This window comes from Nerophis lumbriciformis, linkage group LG25, assembly GCF_033978685.3.
Source record: "Nerophis lumbriciformis linkage group LG25, RoL_Nlum_v2.1, whole genome shotgun sequence".
Lineage (NCBI taxonomy): Eukaryota > Metazoa > Chordata > Actinopteri > Syngnathiformes > Syngnathidae > Nerophis > Nerophis lumbriciformis.
Window position 1 is genome coordinate 42,015,434 of NC_084572.2, and position 19,889 is coordinate 42,035,322.

At 42.2% G+C, this 19,889-nt stretch overlaps 1 protein-coding gene across 2 annotated transcripts in view; it reads left to right on the forward strand.

Annotated features, from left to right (window-relative positions):
- Nucleotides 1–19,889, forward strand: part of ncapg (non-SMC condensin I complex, subunit G) — a 65,894-nt gene that overhangs the window by 24,218 nt on the left and 21,787 nt on the right. For both annotated transcript variants that reach the window (XM_061984448.1, XM_061984447.2), the window contains exons 5-15: nt 401–546; nt 620–704; nt 771–963; nt 1,048–1,197; nt 8,066–8,206; nt 8,272–8,395; nt 8,569–8,658; nt 8,996–9,178; nt 16,837–16,947; nt 17,171–17,290; nt 17,372–17,578. In XM_061984448.1, coding sequence (XP_061840432.1) covers nt 401–546; nt 620–704; nt 771–963; nt 1,048–1,197; nt 8,066–8,206; nt 8,272–8,395; nt 8,569–8,658; nt 8,996–9,178; nt 16,837–16,947; nt 17,171–17,290; nt 17,372–17,578 — 1,550 coding nt within the window. The remainder of the gene's footprint in view (nt 1–400; nt 547–619; nt 705–770; nt 964–1,047; nt 1,198–8,065; nt 8,207–8,271; nt 8,396–8,568; nt 8,659–8,995; nt 9,179–16,836; nt 16,948–17,170; nt 17,291–17,371; nt 17,579–19,889) is intronic.

The following is a 19,889-nucleotide window of genomic DNA, read 5'->3' on the forward strand; positions in this document are numbered from 1 at the left end:
GCTCCCATATGATTGCGCACTGGTGTGCGTCTGGGCCGTGACAGCGTGGCACGCATTGAATGTCTGTGCTGCATTGGATCAGTCTCCTTTCTTTAACAGGCAAAAGCTTTATAACCTCACTAATGCCTTGCATCGTCTATATTAGATATATAACAACGGGCGGGTGCGGGCGGATGCGGTTTTGATTAAATATTAGATCGGGTGGATGGCGGATGGTTGACGACTTTCTGATGCGGTTGCGGATGAAATAATTGCCTATCCGCGCATCTCTAACGCACATACAAGCATAATTATGGGCTTTTTACCAGGTTTTAATAGATAAAAAAAGCATATCTAATGGTGCTCCAAGGATTTTGCACACGACTGTATATAGCACTTGTCTCCTATCTCCTCTGTTCAGCCTTCATGTTGATCCTGGAGAATGACACCAATGCTGAGGTGAGAAGGGCTGTCCTCTCCTGCATTGCCATGTCTCCTCGCACCCTCCCCAAAGTTCTAAAACGCACACGCGACATCAAAGAGAACGTCCGCAAGTTAGCCTACCAGGTAAGCTGTGTTGTGCGTTGGTTCACATTTGTCCCGATGGAAGCATGCGTCATCGTGTCTTTTTGTTTTGAAGGTTCTGGCTGACAAGGTTCATGTTAAAGCTCTGACCATTGCACAGAGAGTGAGTCTGCTGCAGCAAGGCCTCCGTGACACAGCAGGTAACATTCAGCCTGTAAAATAAGCTTTTTTTCTGTCTAAACACCATTCAAATGTATTTGGTGTAGAGGCCGTAAAGGAGATGGTTTGCTCCCGTCTGCTGCCCGCCTGGCTGCTGCGTCTGGATGGAAATGTGGTGGAGCTTCTCCACAGACTTGATGTGGAGAACTGTGCCGAAACAGCTCTGGACACGCTCCAGGCCATATTCAACGGCATGGCCGCTGACGAGTTGCTGCAGAACAGAACACAGCTGGACAACAGGTGCACCTGCACAGTCCACATTTTGCTTTTTGCTGGGGTTTTGAACAGAAGTTGAATCCATTTCCTGTGCGTGTTTTTGAACAGGAAGCTGATCCCAGTGGACTCTCTGACGTGTGAGAATGTTCTTTACTGGCGAGCTCTGTGCGAGTTCATCAAGGGAAAAGGAGATGACGGTGAAGAAATGTTGGAGCAAGTCTTACCAGACACTGTCATGTTCACGGACTACCTCTGCGGGTATGTTACATCCATTAGATGTCTAATTGTGTTCCTAAAAAACCAAGTGTTAGTTGCCGTGTGTAACTCCATTAAACAAGTCACATTACAGTGGAACCTCGACTTACTAACGTAATTGGTTCGTAACAGGAAAAGTTTGTATATTGAAGCAAAATTTGCCATACGAAACAATGTAAATATTTATCATGGATTCCAGCCTAGACAAAAGTCCATATTTTAGTAAAGGTTTGTACACTTTGAACACAATATAAAGTAGGGCTGTGAATCTTTGGGCACCACATGATTCGATTCGATTCTTGGGGGTGACTTTTCAATTCAGAATTGCTTTTCGATTCAAAACCATTCTCTATTCAAAATCAATACTTTTTTTTAATAACATTCGGTTGCAGTTCTATGTACAACTACATTCCTCCATAAAATCAATGACTAGCTCTGATTTATTTCTATATTACGTAAAAGAAAAGTGGTTTTATTTAATTAAATTAAATGAATAAAGTCAAATACAAATAATCGTAGCCTCAATTTTATCTCGTACATTAAATATGGTAGCGGAGAGCCCCTGTAATCCGAGATTAAGTTAATTCAGACGTACCCCCTACAATCACCTCGCGTACCCCTGGGGGTACGCATACCCCACTTTGGGAAACACTGATCTACATCAACAAAATCATTTGCCTGAGTAGCTGGACAGGACAAATTTGAATCGATTAAGAATCTTTACAGATAAGAATTGCGATTCATTCAAAAATCGATTTTTGTGACATGCCTAATATAAAGTTCCATACAGCACTGTATATCAAACAAACATAACAAGGGGACGATTTATTAACGGGCCTGAAGAACAACAATCTGCACTGTTCTGTATGTGCTGCTCTGCCAAAACACTCACAGAAGTCTCTATGGTGCCCTCACAAATGATCAGAAATCACAAAAATCCCTAACCCCAATAACATAGCTTTAATAATAAACATTTTAAATCTACTTATAGTACATTAAAAATCGGCAAAGTAGATAAAGGAGCAGCTTGCTTTTGAAATAAGTCCGCTTTGGCAAATTTTTTCAGAAAAGTCGGTTCTCATCACAATTAAAAACTTACTGTGGTTCCGGCTTCTCGTCCTAAAGTGTGTAAAGCGAAAAGTTTGCAAAAAGAGAGGTTCGTAAATCGAGGTTCCACTTGAAATGGTTAGGTTAGCTGTGGGCCATTATCAATACTAAAATACCTGCTTCATTTTGTAACATTAGCATGAATTTTCACGAGATACAGTCGTCCCATCGCGCTACAAATATTGCGGCATTATCCACATTCATACCTGCCAACTACTCCGGTTTTCCCGTAATTAGTACGGTTTTCATCAACCTATTCCGGGTTACGGTTGCAGTGATAAAAAATACGGTTTTTCATTCATTAAAATTTTTTTATTTTTTTTTAAGTTTTATTCACGAAATCGCGTAACAACAATGATAATCGACACTGCTTCCCGTAACTTCCTATCGAGACATTCCGAATGCCATGCGCGAGGCTATTTATAGCACCGCTGCCAAGCACGAGGCACTTGTTGCCATTGTTTCCAAACGAGCGAACGATCATGGAATCAGCCGGAGAAAAATCGCAAACGAGTCTTAAACCGAAAAGAAAACTGCAGTCATTGCGTGAAGAATATTCAAAAGCCTATCCGGGAATAATTAAGGGTGAAAACTACGCGAATTGCACCTTGTGCAGACAAGATTTTTCGATCGGACACGGAGGAATTAGCGATGTAAAAGACCACGTTGGGACAAAAAAACACAAGTCTAATGCCGTTGTTGTTCCGAAATCTGTTACCCATCGGAATTTGTAACTCCAGGGGGCGATGTTCCCATGATGTTTGTTTGATGGTTAAACGGCAAGCCCAAAGAGGAGGAGAAGAAGAACGCTTGCGTAAATGGCGTAAACTATCCTGCCGAAACGTCAGTTGTCAGAATTTCAGCATTAATAATAACAATGGACTCATACTATAATGAAAGTAAATCATTGATTTCCAGAATATGTGTAATTTATTAATGCTGAAATTCTGACAACTGACGTTTCATTCCATGATAGCTTTTAATCTGGAAAATGTACAGCATGTGTGTGAGAGAATCAACAGCTAATACAATGGACTCATACTATAATGAAAGCAAGTCATTGATTTCCAGAATATGTGTAATTTATTAATGCTGAAATTCTGACAACTGACGTTTCAGCATTAAGGATAGTTTACGCCATTTACGCAAGCGTTCTTCTTCTCCTCCTCTTTGGGCTTGCCATTTAACCATCAAACAAACGCCATGGGAACATCGCCCCCTGGAGTTACAACTTCCGATGGGTAACAGATTTCGGTACAAGTGGAAAACTTTCAACGTTTTTCGTCGCCCAAACAGATTCTTTGGATGTGATAAATGCCGAAGTTTTATTTACGGAGGCAATAATTGAGCAAACAAAAAGGTAATGACACCAATGTTATCTATTGGAATTGTTTAGTACTGTTATACTGTTAAAAGTGTTTATACTATTTATGCTTTTAAGTCCAAGTTGAAGAAATCTTGTTAAATGTTGACAGCATAACTACCAAAATACAGAAGTATGTCCTTAATATTTTTGCAGTGCTATTTCTGTTGAAAAGTTAAAATGATTACATTAGAGATGTGATGTGCCACTTTTCAAGTGTCTGATGGCTTAAATTAATTTGCGTTAATTTTTCATATTTTGAATTCTTTTGAAAGGCTTACAAAAACACTACATTTGAATTGTAATTCCATGCTATTGACAGGACTATTAATTTTAATGACGTTAGCTTACCATGTTTACAGTATGATAATTGTGATAGAAATGTGAATTTTAGGCACAGAATATTTTTTACAATTGAACAAGGCAGTACAAGCTTGGACAGAAAGTTAATAATGACACCAATTTTTTTTTAATGGAATTGTTTAGTACTGTTTTACCATTTGTTTACTGTAAAAAGTGTTTATACTTTCAATTAACAAATCGAAGTCTTGTGAAAGGTTGACAGGATAACTGGCATTAACTGTCAAAATAATTTCAAACTATTGAAGTTAGCTTACAGAATAAACATGTCAATCAACCCATATGATTTTTGCTGTAATATTTTTGTTTTGAAAAGTCACTGTGACTGATAGAAAAGTGATGGTTTTAGCAACATTTTAACCTGTCTGAATGCAATCAATCATTTTGCGTCGGGGGGCGCAGGAACCCCCCACCAGGACTTTGTCCTGGACCTAACGGGCCCTGCGGCCCCTGGACCCTGGCTACTAGGTTTTTCTGATTTCAAAAGTTGGCAGGTATGTAATTGGTTCGTAACAGGAAAAGTTTGTATAGTGAAGCAAATTTTGCCATATGAAACAATGTAAATATTTATCATTGATTCCAGCCTAGACAAAAGTCCATATTTTACATCGACGTCCCACTGGGGTGAGTTTTTCCTTGCCCGTATGTGGGCTTTGTACCGAGGATGTCGTTGTGGCTTGTGCAGCCCTTTGAGACACTTGTGATTTAGGGCTATATAAATAAAGATTGATTGATTGATTGATTGATTTTAGTAAAGGTTTGTACACTTTGAACACAATATAAAGTAGGGCTGTGAATCTTTGGGCACCACATGATTCGATTCGATTCTTGGGGGTGACTTTTCAATTCAGAATTGCTTTTCGATTCAAAACCATTCTCTATTCAAAATCAATACTTTTTTTTTAATAACATTCGGTTGCAGTTCTATGTACAACTACATTCCTCCATAAAATCAATGACTAGCTCTGATTTATTTTTATATTACCGTACGTAAAAGAAAAGTGGTTTTGTTTAATTAAATTAAATGAATAAAGTCAAATACAAATAATCGTAGCCTCAATTTTATCTCGTACATTAAATATGGTAGCGGAGAGCCCCTGTAATCCGAGATTAAGTTCATTCAGACGTACCCCCTACAATCACCTCGCGTACCCCTGGGGGTACGGATACCCCACTTTGGGAAACACCGATCTACATCAACAAAATTATTTGCCTGAGTAGCTGGACAGGGACAGATTTGAATCGATTAAGAATCTTTACAGAAAAGAATTGCGATTCATTCAAAAAATGATTTTTGTGACATCCCTAATATAAAGTTCCATACAGCACTGTATATCAAACAAACATAAGGGGACGATTTATTAACGGGCCTGAAGAACAACAATCTGCACTGTTCTGTATGTGCTGCTCTGCCAAAACACTCACAGAAGTCTCTATGGTGCCCTCACAAATGATCAGAAATCACAAAAATCCCTAACCCCAATAACATAGCTTTAATAATAAACATTTTAAATCTACTTATAGTACATTAAAAATCGGCAAAGTAGATAAAGGAGCAGCTGAACAAAAGGTAGTCTTCTCTCTTTTGAAATACGTCCGCTTTGGCACATTTTTTCAGAAAAGTCGGTCCTCATCACAATTAAAAACTTACTGTGGTTCCGGCTTCTCGTTCTAAAGTGTGTAAAGCGAAAAGTTTGCAAAAAGAGAGGGTCGTAAATTGAGGTTCCACTTGAAATGGTTAGGTTAGCTGTGGGCCATTATCAATACTAAAATACCTGCTTCATTTTGTAACATTAGCATGAATTTTCACGAGATACAGTCGTCCCATCGCGCTACAAATATTGCGGTATTATCAACATTGCATAATTTTTATTTATTTATTTAACCATATTATACAACATTTTTGCTCAAAATTAAGCATTTTCAAGCATGAATGATTTAAAAATATCTATACTACAGTAGTATTAGCAACTAGATGAGATCAAACCAATCAGAGCACGCTGTTCAGTATTGCGGCCACTGATTGGCTTTGCCTCAGGCAGCATTACTATATTGGATTAAAGGTGATTTAAGGGTGTTATTTCATGTCAAGAGGTCTCTCATAATGTTGAAAAATGTATTTCCAAGGTAGTAAACAGGTTTTTTATTCTCCAGCTAGGAAAATATTACATTTCTCAATTATGTTTGTTACATTGCGGAAATTCGTTAAAATATATAAGGGATTACTGTACTCATGAGACACTTTATTTGGTACACTGCCACAGTCTAAATGAAAAGTGTTTGGGCAACTTTTTATCAAGCCTGTCCATCATGGGACACGACTCCTGTCAACATAATTGAACTCACAACGCAAGCAGCATTTACAAAACCCAAAAGCAGTGAAGTTGTCACGTTGTGTAAATGGTAAATAAAAACAGAATACAATGATGTGCAAATCCTTTTCTGCTTATATTCAATTGAATAGACTGCAAAGACAAGATATTTCATGTTGACACTGAGAAACTGCATTTTTTTTGCAAATAATCATGAACTTAGAATTTAATGGCAGCAACACATTGCAAAAAAGGCATTTTTACCAGTGTGTTACATGGCCTTTCCTTTTAACAACACTCAGTAAAGGTTTGGGAACTGAGGAGACACATTTTTGAAGGGGAATTATTTCCCATTCTTGCTTGATGTACAGCTTAAGTTGTTCAACAGTCTCCCTTCTCATATTTTAGCCTTCATATTGCACCACACATTTTCAATGGGAGACAGGTCTGGACTACAGCCAGGCCAGTCTAGTACCCGCACTTTTTTGCTACGAAGCCACGCTGTTGTAAAAAGGGAAGAATGTGACTTGGCATTGTCTTGCTGAAATAAGCAGGGGCGTCCATGAAAAAGACGTTGCTTGGATGGCAACATATGTTGCTCCACAAGCTGTATGTACCTTTTCAGCATTAATGGTGCCTTCACAGATGTGTAAGTTACCCATGCCTTGGGCACTAATACACCCCCATACCATCACAGATGCTGACTTTTCAACTTTGCGCCTAGAACAATACGGATGATTCTTTTCCTCCTTGGTCCGAAGGACACAACATCCACAGTTTCCAAAAACAACTTGAAATGTGGACTCGTCAGACCACAGAACACTTTTCCACTTTGCATCAGTCCATCTTAGATGAGCTCGGGCCCAGCGAAGCCGGCGGCGTTTCTGGGTGTTGTTGATAAATGGCTTTGGTTTTGGATGGTAGCGTTTTAACTTGCACTTACAGATGTAGCGACAAACTAGTTACTGACAGCGGTTTTCTGAAGTGTTCTTGAGACCATGTGGTGATATCCTTTACCCACTGATGTCGCTTTTTGATGCAGTACCGCCTGAGGGATTGCATTGCTGCTTACGTGCAGTGATTTCTCCAGATTCTCTGAACTTTTTGATGATATTACGGAGCGTAGATGGTAAATTCCTTGCAATAGCTGTTTGAGAAATGTTGTTCTTAAACAATTTGCTCAGGCATTTGTTGATAAAGTGGTGACCCTCGCCCCGTCCTTGTTTGTGAATGACTGAGCATTTCATGGAAGCTGCTTTTATACCCAATCATGGCACCCACCTGTTCCCAATTAGCCTGTTCACCTGTGGGATGTTCCAAATAAGTATTTGATGAGCATTCCTCAACTTTCTCAGTGTTTTTTGCCACTTGTGCCAGCTTTTTTTGAAACAAGTTGCAGGCATCAAATTCCAAATGAGCGAATATTTGCAAAAAACAACAAAGTTTACCAGTTTGAACATTAAGTATCTTGTCTTTGCAGTCTATTCAGTTGAATATAAGTTGAAAAGGATTTGCAAATCATTGTATTGTCTTTTTATTTACCATTTACACAACGTGACAACTTCACTGCTTTTGGGTTTTGTACATCTAAAAAAATGATTCTTCAACCTGTGCTTGCTATTTGTTGTAATTATTGGTAGATGTTGCTGGAGGGGTGTAGACATATTCGGCTCTCTGTGTGGGTAGCGGTCGACGCGGTTCCGTAACTGTCCTTCCTGACCTGCTGCAGGTATTTGAAGGCGGTGCCAGTGCTGTCTGAGGAGCAGAGGGCAGACTTGAACCAGCTGGAGTTGGTGATGACCAAGGAGTTCATCTCTCAACAGCTCATCCAGCTCATCGGCTGCCTGGACACCAACGAGGAAGGCGGCAGGTAAGAGAGACACGCCTCAGCGGAAGGCTTTTTGCTTTCACTCTGATGTTCTCCTGTCATCGCAGGAAGCGCGTGGTGGCTGTGCTGCAGGAGATGCTGGCTCTGCCACACACGCCCTCCTCGCTGGTCTCCTTGCTCACAGAGAAGCTCATCACACTTGTGCCTGACGATCAAAGACGTATTCAGATTGTGAGATCTTTTTCTCTCTCATACAGGGGAACCACAATTTTTCGGGGAATTGGGTCTATCATTCACAGTCCTTATGCAGAACAAGAACACATTTTAAATGTATTCATACATTCTAACTCTGAAGATGAAAATCACAGAAGGCCGTATGACTTCAAACATCCAATTCTGCACAGGTGGCAGAAATCATCTCCGATCTGCGGGAGCCAATCACAGAAGCGAGCCAGCCAGTGGACGAGAACGCGAGCCGTCGCCAGCAAATTCAGGTGGGAACATCTCCTCCAACTGTTCTCTCTGGAGCAGATGGTTAAGGATTTTACCAGGCATGTGTGACTGGTTAAAGAGGGATTTGTCTTTGCATGCCAAGCTTCTCTCTATTTTATTTGTCCTAGTTTTACCTCCGTCGCAGTCACATTTCTTCCTTGCATCTTAATCTCAGCAAGCATCCTGAGCCCCCATGTTCCTCACCTGATCCTTCTTCAGAGAGTCTCCAGGCGGCTGTTGTTGTTTTTCTTGTCGACGCGTGTCGCTTGCCTCCTGTCAACAATCCCCAGGAGGGCTTTCAGCTAAGGAATAACCTTATCCCCCGGCTCCTCCATTCAGCTAGCAGAGGTGACGGTACGGATCTTGGAGGCCAAGGAAGCCTTGCAGGAGTGCATCGCAGCGCAGGATTTCAACCGCGCTGCTGAGATAAAGCAGTCCATCACAGAGCTGGAGAAGGAGCACAAGGTCATCCAGGAGAGCGCTCAAGCTCAGCCGGCCGACATTGAGATCCGCACTGAGAAGGTACTTATGACAACATACTGTGGGCTCGGAGGTTTATTTACCCAATTTAAGAAGGCTTATATTAAGGGGAATGCTTTACTATTAGCGACAAAAATATTTAATCATCATACCACCGTAGTGACCTGAATATACAAACCCCAAAAGCAGTGAATAGAAATGCGCGGTTTGCGGACACAACCGCGGATTATCCGCGGATCGGGCGGTTGAAATAAAAAAAATTTTAGATTTTATCCGCGGGTCGGGTCGGGCGGTTGAAATAAAAAAAAATTAGATTTTAAATAGATTCAGGCGGGTGGCAGTTAAACCAATTGGGAAATATATATACATAGTTAAATGTTGTTACCCACATACGAAAAACGAGCAGGCACCTGCTGCATATGCCACAACAGAAAAAAAAAAAAAAGAGATGGACACTTTTACGGAGCGGAGAAGGCCCCCGACGCCTCGCCGGGGTCCGGGACCGAGGCCCCTTCCCCCGAGAAGGCCCCACCGGGAGCCGTAGCTCAGGCGATCCGCGAGAAGGGCCCGACGCACGTCCAGGGTCACCACCGCGCCCACCGCACCGACACCCCGCCTCGTCCGCCTTCGCCGCGGCCGGCGTCACGCGCAGCAGGTAAGCAGCTTACCTGCCCGCCACCCCTGCTGCCGGGGGCGCGTAACAGGGGTCACTCTGCACGCAGTGCGCTCACGAAAGGGGTGGGGCTCACCCTGGTTGATATAGACAGCAGGACGGTGGCCATGGAAGTCGGAACCCGCTAAGGAGTGTGTAACAACCCACCTGCCGAATCAACTAGCCCTGAAAATGGATGGCGCTGGAGCGTCGGGCCCATACCCGGCCTTCGCCGGCAGCGAGAGCCGCGAGGGCTAGGCCGCGACGAGTAGGATGGCCGCCGCGGTACGCGCTGAAGCCTCGGGCGCGAGCCCGGGTGGAGCCGCCGCGGGTGCGAGGGACATCGCACCTCCACGCGCTTGGAGGTGCGCTCAGCGCGGCTCCCATATGATTGCGCACTGGTGTGCGTCTGGGCCGTGACAGCGTGGCATGCATTGAATGTCTGTGCTGCATTGGATCAGTCTCCTTTCTTTAACAGGCAAAAGCTTTATAACCTCACTAATGCCTTGCATCGTCTATATTAGATATATAACAACGGGCGGGTGGCGGATGGCGGGCGGGTGCGGTTTTGATTAAATGTTAGAAACGGGTGGATGGCGGATGGTTGAATACTTTCTGATGCGGTTGCGGATGAAATAATTGCCTATCCGCGCATCTCTAGCAGTGAAGTTGTCACGTTGAGTAAATGGTAAATAAAAAGAGAATACAATGATTTGCAAATCCTTTTCAACTTATATTTAATTGAATAGACTGCAAAGACAAGATATTTAACGTTCGAACTGGAAAACTGTATTTTTTGCAAATAATAGCTCATTTGGAATTTGGTGCCTGCAACATGTTTCAAAAAAGCTGGCACAAGTGGCAAAAAAGACTTAGAAAGTTGAGGAATGCACATCAAAGACTTATTTGGAACATCCCACAGGTGAACAGGCAAATTGGGAACAGGTGGGTGCCATGATTGGGTATAAAAGCAGCTTCCATGAAATGCTCAGTCGTTCACAAACAAGGACGGGGCGAGGGTCACCACTTTGTCAACAAATGCATAGGTAAATTGTCCCAACAGTTTAAGAACAACATTTCTCAACCAGTTATTGCAAGGAATTTAGGGATTTCACCATCTACCAGGGGGTGAACAAGCGGATGGGTCAAATGCAGAGGACAAATTTCACCACACCTAGTGTGTGTGACAATCATTGGTACTTTAACCTTATCTACGGTTCGTAATATTATCAAAAGTTTCAGAAAATCGGGAAAAAACACTGCACGTAACATTGAATGCTCGTGACCTTCAATCTCTCAGGTTGTACTGCATCAAAAAGCGACATCGGTGTGTAAAGGATATGACCACATGGGGTCAGGAACACTTCAGAAAACCACTGTCAGTAACTACAGTTGGTCGCTACATCTGTAAGTGCAAGTTAAAACTACTATGCAAAGCCAAAGCTATTTATCAACAACACCCAGAAACGCCGCCGGCTTCGCTGGGCCCGAGCTCATCTACAAACCCTGTTTCCATATGAGTTGGGAAATTGTGTTATATGTAAATATAAACGGAATACAATGATTTGCAAATCCTTTTCAACCCATATTCAATTGAATGCACTACAAAGACAAGATATTTGATGTTCAAACTCATAAACTTTATTTTTTTTTGCAAATAATAATTAACTTAGGCTGCAACACGTGCCAAAGTAGTTGGGAAAGGGCATGTTCACCACTGTGTTACATCACCTTTTCTTTTAACAACACTCAATAAACGATTGGCAACTGAGGAAACTAATTGTTGAAGCTTAGAAAGTGGAATTCTTCCCATTCTTGTTTTATGTAGAGCTTCAGTCGTTCAACAGTCCGGGGTCTCCGCTGTCGTATTTTACGCTTCATATTGCGCCACACATTTTCGATGGGAGACAGGTCTGGACTGCAGGCGGGCCAGGAAAGTACCCGCACTCTTGTTTTTACGAAGCCACGCTGTTGTAACACGTGCTGAATGTGGCTTGGCATTGTCTTGCTGAAATAAGCAGGGGCGTCCATGAAAAAGACGGTGTTTAAATGGCAGCATATGTTGTTCCAAAACCTGTATGTACCTTTCAGCATTAATGGTGCCTTCACAGATGTGTAAGTTACCCATGTCTTGGGCACTAATGCACCCCCATACCATCACACATGCTGGCTTTTCAACTTTGCGTCGATAACAGTCTGGATGGTTCGCTTCCCTTTTGGTCCGGATGACACAATGTCAAATATTTCCAAAAACAATTTGAAATGTGGACTCGTCAGACCACAGAACACTTTTCCACTTTGCATGAGTCCATCTTGGATGATCTCGGGCCCAGAGAAGCCGGCGGCGTTTCTGGGTGTTGTTGATAAATGGCTTTCGCTTTGCATAGTAGAGCTTTAACTTGCACTTACAGATGTAGCGACCAACTGTATTTAGTGACATTGGTTTTCTGAAGTGTTCCTGAGCCCATGTGGTGATATCCTTTAGAGATTGATGTCGGTTTTTGATACAGTGCCGTCTGAGGGATGGAAGGTCACGGTCATTCAATGTTGGTTTCCGGCCATGCCGCTTACGTGGAGTGATTTCTCCAGATTCTCTGAACCTTTTGATGATATTATGGAGCGTAGATGTTGAAATCCCTACATTTCTTGCAATTGCACTTTGAGAAACGTTGTTCTTAAACTGTTTGACTATTTGCTCACGCAGTTGTGGACAAAGGGGTGTACCTCGCCCCATCCTTTCTTGTGAAAGACTGAGCATTTTTTGGGAAGCTGTTTTTATACCCAATCATGGCACCCACCTGTTCCCAATTAGCCTGCACACCTGTGGGATGTTCCAAATAAGTGTTTGATGAGCATTCCTCAACTTTATCAGTATTTATTGCCACCTTTCCTAACTTATTTGTCACGTGTTGCTGCCATCAAATTCTAAAGTTAATGATTATTTGCAAAAAAAAAAAAAGGTTTATCAGTTTGAACATCAAATATGTTGTCTTTGTAGCATATTCAACTGAATATGGGTTGAAAATGATTTGCAAATCATTGTATTCCGTTTATATTTACATCTAACACAATTTCCCAACTCATATGGAAACGGGGTTTGTAAGATGGACAAAAGTGTTCTGTGGTCTGACGAGTCCACATTTCCAATTTTTTTTGGAAACTGGACGTTGTGTCCTCCAAAACAAAGAGAAAAAGAACTATCTGTATTGTTCTAGGCGCAAAGTGTAAAAGGCAGCATGTGTGATGGTATGGGGGTGTATTAGTGGCGAAGGCATGGGTAACTTACACATCTGTGAAGGCACCATTAATGCTGAAAGGTACATACGCCCCTGCTTCTGTTACAACAGTGTGGCTTCGTAGTAAAAGAGTGCGGGTACTAGACTGGCCTGCCTGTAGTCCAGACCTGTCTCCCACAGAAAATGTGTGGCGCAATAAAGCCTAAAATACCACAACGAAGACAGTTGAACAACTTAAGCTGTACATCAAGCAAGAATGGGAAATAATTCCACTTCAAAAATGTGTCTCCTCAGTTCCCAAACCTTTACTGGGTGTTGTTAAAAGGAAAGGCCATGTAACACACTGGTAAAAATGCCCCTGTGCTAACCTTTTTTGCAATGTGTTGTTGCCATTAAATTCTAAGTTACCATACCATACCAACTTTATTTATAAAGCCCTTTAAAAACAAGCACAGTTGAAAAACAAAGGGCTAAAAAATAACATTTAAAACAGAAATAAAAATACACAATTAAAAAGCAAATATAAATTAAAGCTGCAAGCAGCGTTGTTCGGGCCCGCGTATTTGGCAGGTGCTAGTCCTAAGTGTCCCAATACTTTTGTCTACTTTTAGTCTGAAGTGTCCCAAGACTTTTGTCTAGTGTACCTACCTTGTCTGCATTGTGTGGGCATGTTGGTGCTTCCTGCTTTTGAGCAGCCATCTTAAAAAAACAGCACCGCAGGAGCATCAGTGCAGCGGGTCTTTGAAGGGTCATAAAATCAAAACCGGAGCAGGTATCACAAAACGGTTCTGTTATTTTATGCACAAGGGTTTAATCTCTCTCCTGTGTTATTTTGAAGCCGAAACGACAAACGCGCTCAGAGGAGATAGTTTTTGAAGAAAGGTGACCGGTTTTTAAAAAAAATTTGTTTTGAAGGGGGAATAGCAAACTTCCTGTTGATGTTTGCTGGGGGTTGTGAATTTATGAAATGTAGGTCTAAGTGAGACCTACGGAGAGGTTTTTGTTTCATGTCTCTCTGACCTTCCCAGTGGGAGTTACAGGCAGTTTTGTAATTTTTTTCTTCCGAGGAGCAGTTTTTTTCTCCGTTTTATGGAGCGCAATTTTTGAATTTGGGGTTAGGTTTTTTTATTAGATCTCAGTTTTTGCCAGTCCTGATGTGTGCGTTCAGTTTGGTGAGTTTTGAAGCATGTTAAGGGGGTCAAATTGCAGCTCAAAGAGGCAATAGTGACTGTTTTTAGTACTTTTTTGTCTTGAAGGGGGAATTGTCAACTTCCTGTTGATTTTAGCCCGAGGATGTACAATTATGAGAACTAGGTCTAAGTCAGACCTACATAGAGGATTTTGTTTCATGTTTTTCCGAACTTCCTAGTGGGAGTTACAGGCAGTCTAGTTTTTTTTTTTCCTAGGGGGCTCTAGAGTGCAATTTTTATTTTTGGGGTTTGGTTTTTTTATCAAAAGGCAATTTTCGCAGGTCCTGATGTGTGGGTCAAATTTGGTGAGTTTTGAAGCATGCTAAGTGGGTCAAATTAGTGTTCAAAGAGGCGGCGGTAGAATAAAGAAAGAATAAAGAATAATAAAACGTTACAATAACAATAGGTCCTTATGTCCCATTGCATAAGGACTCCCTGTGTGAGTCCTTTTGCGATGGGCCATTGCGGGCCCTAATGACCCTAAGAACAGTTTGTTAGATAAAAACAGTTTAAAAGTTAAAAACAGTTCAAAAAGTTAAAAGCTAAAAACAGTTCAAAGTCTCATGCTGGGTTAAAAGCCAGTGAATAAAAATGGGTTTTAAGAAGGGTCTTGAAAATAGCCAAAGAAGGGGCCTGTCTCACATGGAGAGGGAGATCGTTCCAGAGTTTGGGACCCGCAACAGAGAAAGCTCTGTCCCCTCTGAGCTTGCGCTTTGTTTTGGGTACCTCCAGGATCAGCTGATCAGCTGACTTGAGGGACCGGGTGGGGGCATAGAGGTGGAGCAGCTCAGAGAGGTAAGGTGGGGCAAGACCACGTAAGGATTTAAAAACGAGTAAGATCATTTTAAAATGGACTGTAAAAGACACAGGCAGCCAGTGGAGGGAGGCTAAAACAGGAGTAATGTGCTCTCTTTTTCTTGTGTTAGTTAAAAGTCGGGCAGCTGCATTTTGGACCAGCTGCAGACGTGAGAGGGAGGACTGACTAATTCCAAAATATAAAGAGTTACAGTAATCCAGCCGAGATGTAATAAAGGCATGGATTACTGTCTCTAACTGTTGCCTAGAAAGAAGGTTTTTAACCTTGGCCAGCTGACGTAAATAAAAAAAGCTGGCTTTCACCACTGTGCCAATCTGACGGTCCAATTTAAAATCACAGTCAATACGAAAGCCCAGGTTGGTGACCATGGGCTTAACGTGCAAAGCCAAAGGGCCAAAGTCAACAGGGGGGGAGCTCACAGGTACCACTAGGTCCAAACACTATTACTTCTGTCTTCTTGTCATTAAAATTTAAGAAGTTTAGGGCCATCCAGGCCTTGATATCATCAAGACAGGCAAGTAATGGCTGTATTGAAGAGGCATGATTTCTCTTTAATGGAAAATACATTTGTGTGTCATCGGCATAACAATGAAAAGAAATATCATGCTTTCTTAGGATTGAGCCCAGGGGAAGTAAATAAATAGAAGAAGTTCATGATTATTTGCAAAAATAAATGAAGTTTCTCAGTGTGAACATGAAATATCTTGTATTTGCAATCTATTCAATTGAATATCAATCAATCAATCAATCTTTATTTATATAGCCCTAAATCACAAGTGTCTCAAAGGGCTGCACAAGCCACAACGACATCCTCGGTACAAAGCCCACATACGGGCAAGGAAAAACTCACCCCAGTGGGACGTCGATGTGAATGACTATGAGAAACCTTGGAGAGGACCGCATATGTGGGTAACCCCCCCCCTCTAGGGGAGACCGAAAGCAATGGATGTCGAGTGGGTCTGACATAATATTGTGAGAGTCCAGTCCATAGTGGATCCAACATAATAGTAAGAGTCCAGTCCATAGTGGGGCCAGCAGGACACCATCCCGAGCGGAGACGGGTCAGCAGCGCAGAGATGTTCCCTGCCGATGCACAGGCGAGCGGTCCACCCCGGGTCCCGACTCTGGACAGCCAGCACTTCATCCATGGCCACCGGACCTGTGCCCCCCCACTCCACAAGGAAGAGGGGAGCAGAGGAGAAAAGAAAAGAAACGGCAGATCAACTGGTCTAAAGGGGGGTCTATTTAAAGGCTAGAGTATACAAATGAGTTTTAAGATGGGACTTAAATGCTTCTACTGAGGTAGCATCTCTAATTGTTACCGGGAGGGCATTCCATAGTACTGGAGCCCGAATAGAAAACGCTCTATAGCCCGCAGACTTTTTTTGGGCTCTGGGAATCACTAATAAGCCGGAGTTCTTTGAACGCAGATTTCTTGCCGGGACATATGGTACAATGCAATCGACAAGATAGGACGGAGCTAGACCGTGTAGTATTTTATACGTAAGTAGTAAAACCTTAAAGTCACATCTTAAGTGCACAGGAAGCCAGTGCAGGTGAGCCAGTACAGGCGTAATATGATCAAACTTTCTTGTTCTTGTCAAAAGTCTAGCAGCCGCAATATAAGTTGAAAAGGATTTGCAAATCATTGTATTCAGTTTTTATTTACCATTTACACAACGTGACAACTTCACTGCTTTCGGGTTTTGTATTTTAGTCGAGGCCACTAATGGAATGAACACGCTTAGTCCTGAACAAGAAAAATGATATGTTACCAGATAAATGTTGTGTTATTGTCTGTCTAGAACGACCCAGAGACTCTGCTGAGGTGTCTGACGATGTGCGCTGAGCTGCTGAAGCAGATGAACATGAAGAGTAGAATCAGCCCCACAATAAGCGCCATGACGTCCTCACTGGTATAATACCACTACAACCTCCTCCAGGACACATTAAACACTGTTTTACTTCAAAAAAACTGCTATTAGACACCTAGAACATGTGTTGTACTTGTTAATATTATTGTGAAGAAAACTGCAAAGTGGTATTTTAGTTATTTGTGACAATGCGTTGCAAGATGATTATAACAATGCCTCTACACTTAACAGCGAGATGCACCAATACACACTCTGTTCCCTTCAGATCCTGCCCAGCATCGCGAGCGCTCACCTTACTGTCCGCAGCATGGCGGTGGTCTGTCTAGGCACGTGCGCCCTGCATTGCAAGGACTTCGCCAAGACCCACATGGTCCTTCTGCTGCAGGTAACGTCAACAAGCGGAGGCCAGTTAAATTCCACGTGACTGTAGGAAAACCTAGGTGTGTATTTTAATTTTTATTTTCAGATTGCGCAGCTCGACGATCTCAGGATTCGAATCTGTGCCCTGCGAGCCGTCGTGGATCTGCTGCTGCTGTTCGGCTTCCAGTTGCTCTCGGACAGCGGCGCCGGTCAGAAGTCAGCGGAGAGGAAGGAGGGCGAAAAGGAGGGCGACGTGACCGAGGACGCGGCTCAGAGCGTCGTGGCCATGCTGTCAGAGCTCCTGGATAATGAGGTCAGCGTAATGAAGGATGACGCGTTGTCCCGATACTAATATTTTGGTACCAGTACCAAAATGTATTTTGATGCTTCTCAAAATAAAAGGGACCACATAATAATTCATCATTGGCTTTATTTTAAAATGAAATCTTATGATACATCAAACATACAACTTTTTGCAATTACTGTATTTTTCGGACTAAAGGGTGCACTTCAAATCCTTTCATTTTCTCAAATTGACAGCGCGCCTTATAACCCGGCGCGCCTAATGTACGGAATAATTCTAGTTGCGCTTACTGACCTCGAAGCAATTTTATTTGGTACTTGGTGAAATGATAAGTGTGACTAGTAGATGGCAGTCACACATAAGAGATACGTGTACACCGCAATATGATGCCAGTGAACTAGGGGTGTAACGGTACACAAAAATTTCGGTTCGGAACGTACCTCGGTTTAGAGGTCACGGTTCGGTTCATTTTCGGTACAGTAAGAAAACAACAAAATGTACATTTTTGGGTTATTTATTTACCAAATTTGCAAAATCTTCCACCAAAAATATATTTCTTAGTGGAATATTTGATGTGAAGTAATGGGAGCCTTGGATAGGTCAATAATTCATAATAACATTGATTTTGATTCAATATTATGTTTTGAGCAAAGACAGTTTGAAAGAAAGAAAAACAGCTTTGTTTTATTAGTCAACACTGCAACTTTTTCTAAATTACATTTAACCTTGAAGCTTTTTTATTTCACTTTTGTTATGTTTTTGTTTATTTTAATAGTATTTTTAGAATGTGCCGTGGGCCTTTAAAACATCAGCTGTGGGCCGCAAATGGCCTCCGGGGCACACTTTTGAAACCCCTGCTATAGATAATAAAAAATTAAATGGGATAAATCTATGGATAAAAAGCAGAGCCTGGCGACGCATGCGCGTTTATCATAACTATCTCTCTCTCTCTCTCTCTCTGTCTCTGCCCCTCCCTCACCAATGCTGCTGTTTGTTTTGTTTTTAACCCCTTCTTAACCCTGAACGTACATTGAAAATACACGCAACCCTAACTCAAAATGACATTTGAGGCATTCAAGAAACTCCGCCCTGACAGCTCCGCAAAAGAGGACAGGTCCGGTGAAAAGAGGACGTATGGTCAGTCTATCGTAGCCCGTTAGCTGCTAGCATGCCGTGTGTTGTGCCTCGGTGTGCATTGTTTACACAACGTGCGTTACGCTACTTAATATGTCCGTGTGGAAACTCGTTCGGTACACCTCTGAACCGAACCGGAACCCCCGTACCGAAACGGTTCAATACAAATACACGTACCGTTACACCCCTACAGTAAACAACACCAAAACTTTAAATGTTCCATTGAAAATAAAGAACATTACACACGGCACTCAAAAATCTGTCAAATTTTTTTAGCATGACTTTGAAGCCGCACTGCTTGATGGATTGTCTGCCTGTTACGGCTACCGTAGTCAGAGATACAAGTATTACTATGGTGTGTGTATAAAATGGCACCCATTAGCAGACATATTATCTGGCGTTTTGTTTTGCAATATTATGCAAAAGCAACTTTTCTTACCTTCTGGTACCTGCTGATGTGTATTTGGGATCTGCATTAGTGTCAGGTGCAAACACTGATGACATCTATTAATCAGACAAGAAGCAAGGAATCAATCAGAGACAGAGTTCAATTTAGCTCATGAGGAGAACGCATGGATCCGGACCCTTAGTCACAGTCTCGCCCTATGCTGTAAGGTCCAGCTCTTGCATCCCTCTTTTTATTCAGGAGTTCCACAGTCAGCAATACTAAGGTTGCCTCTAAAAGGAGTGGTCACATATTTTATGCAAAGCTGGTCCAGGACGCGCGATACGTGACGGAATGTTCTGGGGGCCTTGTGCTTTCGCCCCGTCACCGCTTCGTCTGCGTGTTGGAATCTTATCTTGTTGAGGTCCTTGAAGTCTCTGCCTCGTCCGCGTGCCGTCATCCCATCTTCGCTGAAGTCGGTTGAAGTCCTTGGCTGTTGGCGGGCTCAAACAAAGATAACATCTACAGCTGAGGCCACCCCTCAGACAAGAAGTATTTGCCCTTGCTCACATTAGAAAAAGTCCAACTTGAGCACAATAGCTAAATAACTAAAGCAACAGACTTTAAGCATACTATAGTTAGTGTGATAATATATACATAATTATTCTAACATTTCCCTCCTGTTTATCACATAACTTCCCCAGAATCTTTTTATTCCTAATAACTTCTTGCGATTTTCAGTTAATAGTTAATTTCCTTATGGTCAATTTACCGTATTTTCCGCACTATAAGGCGCACCTA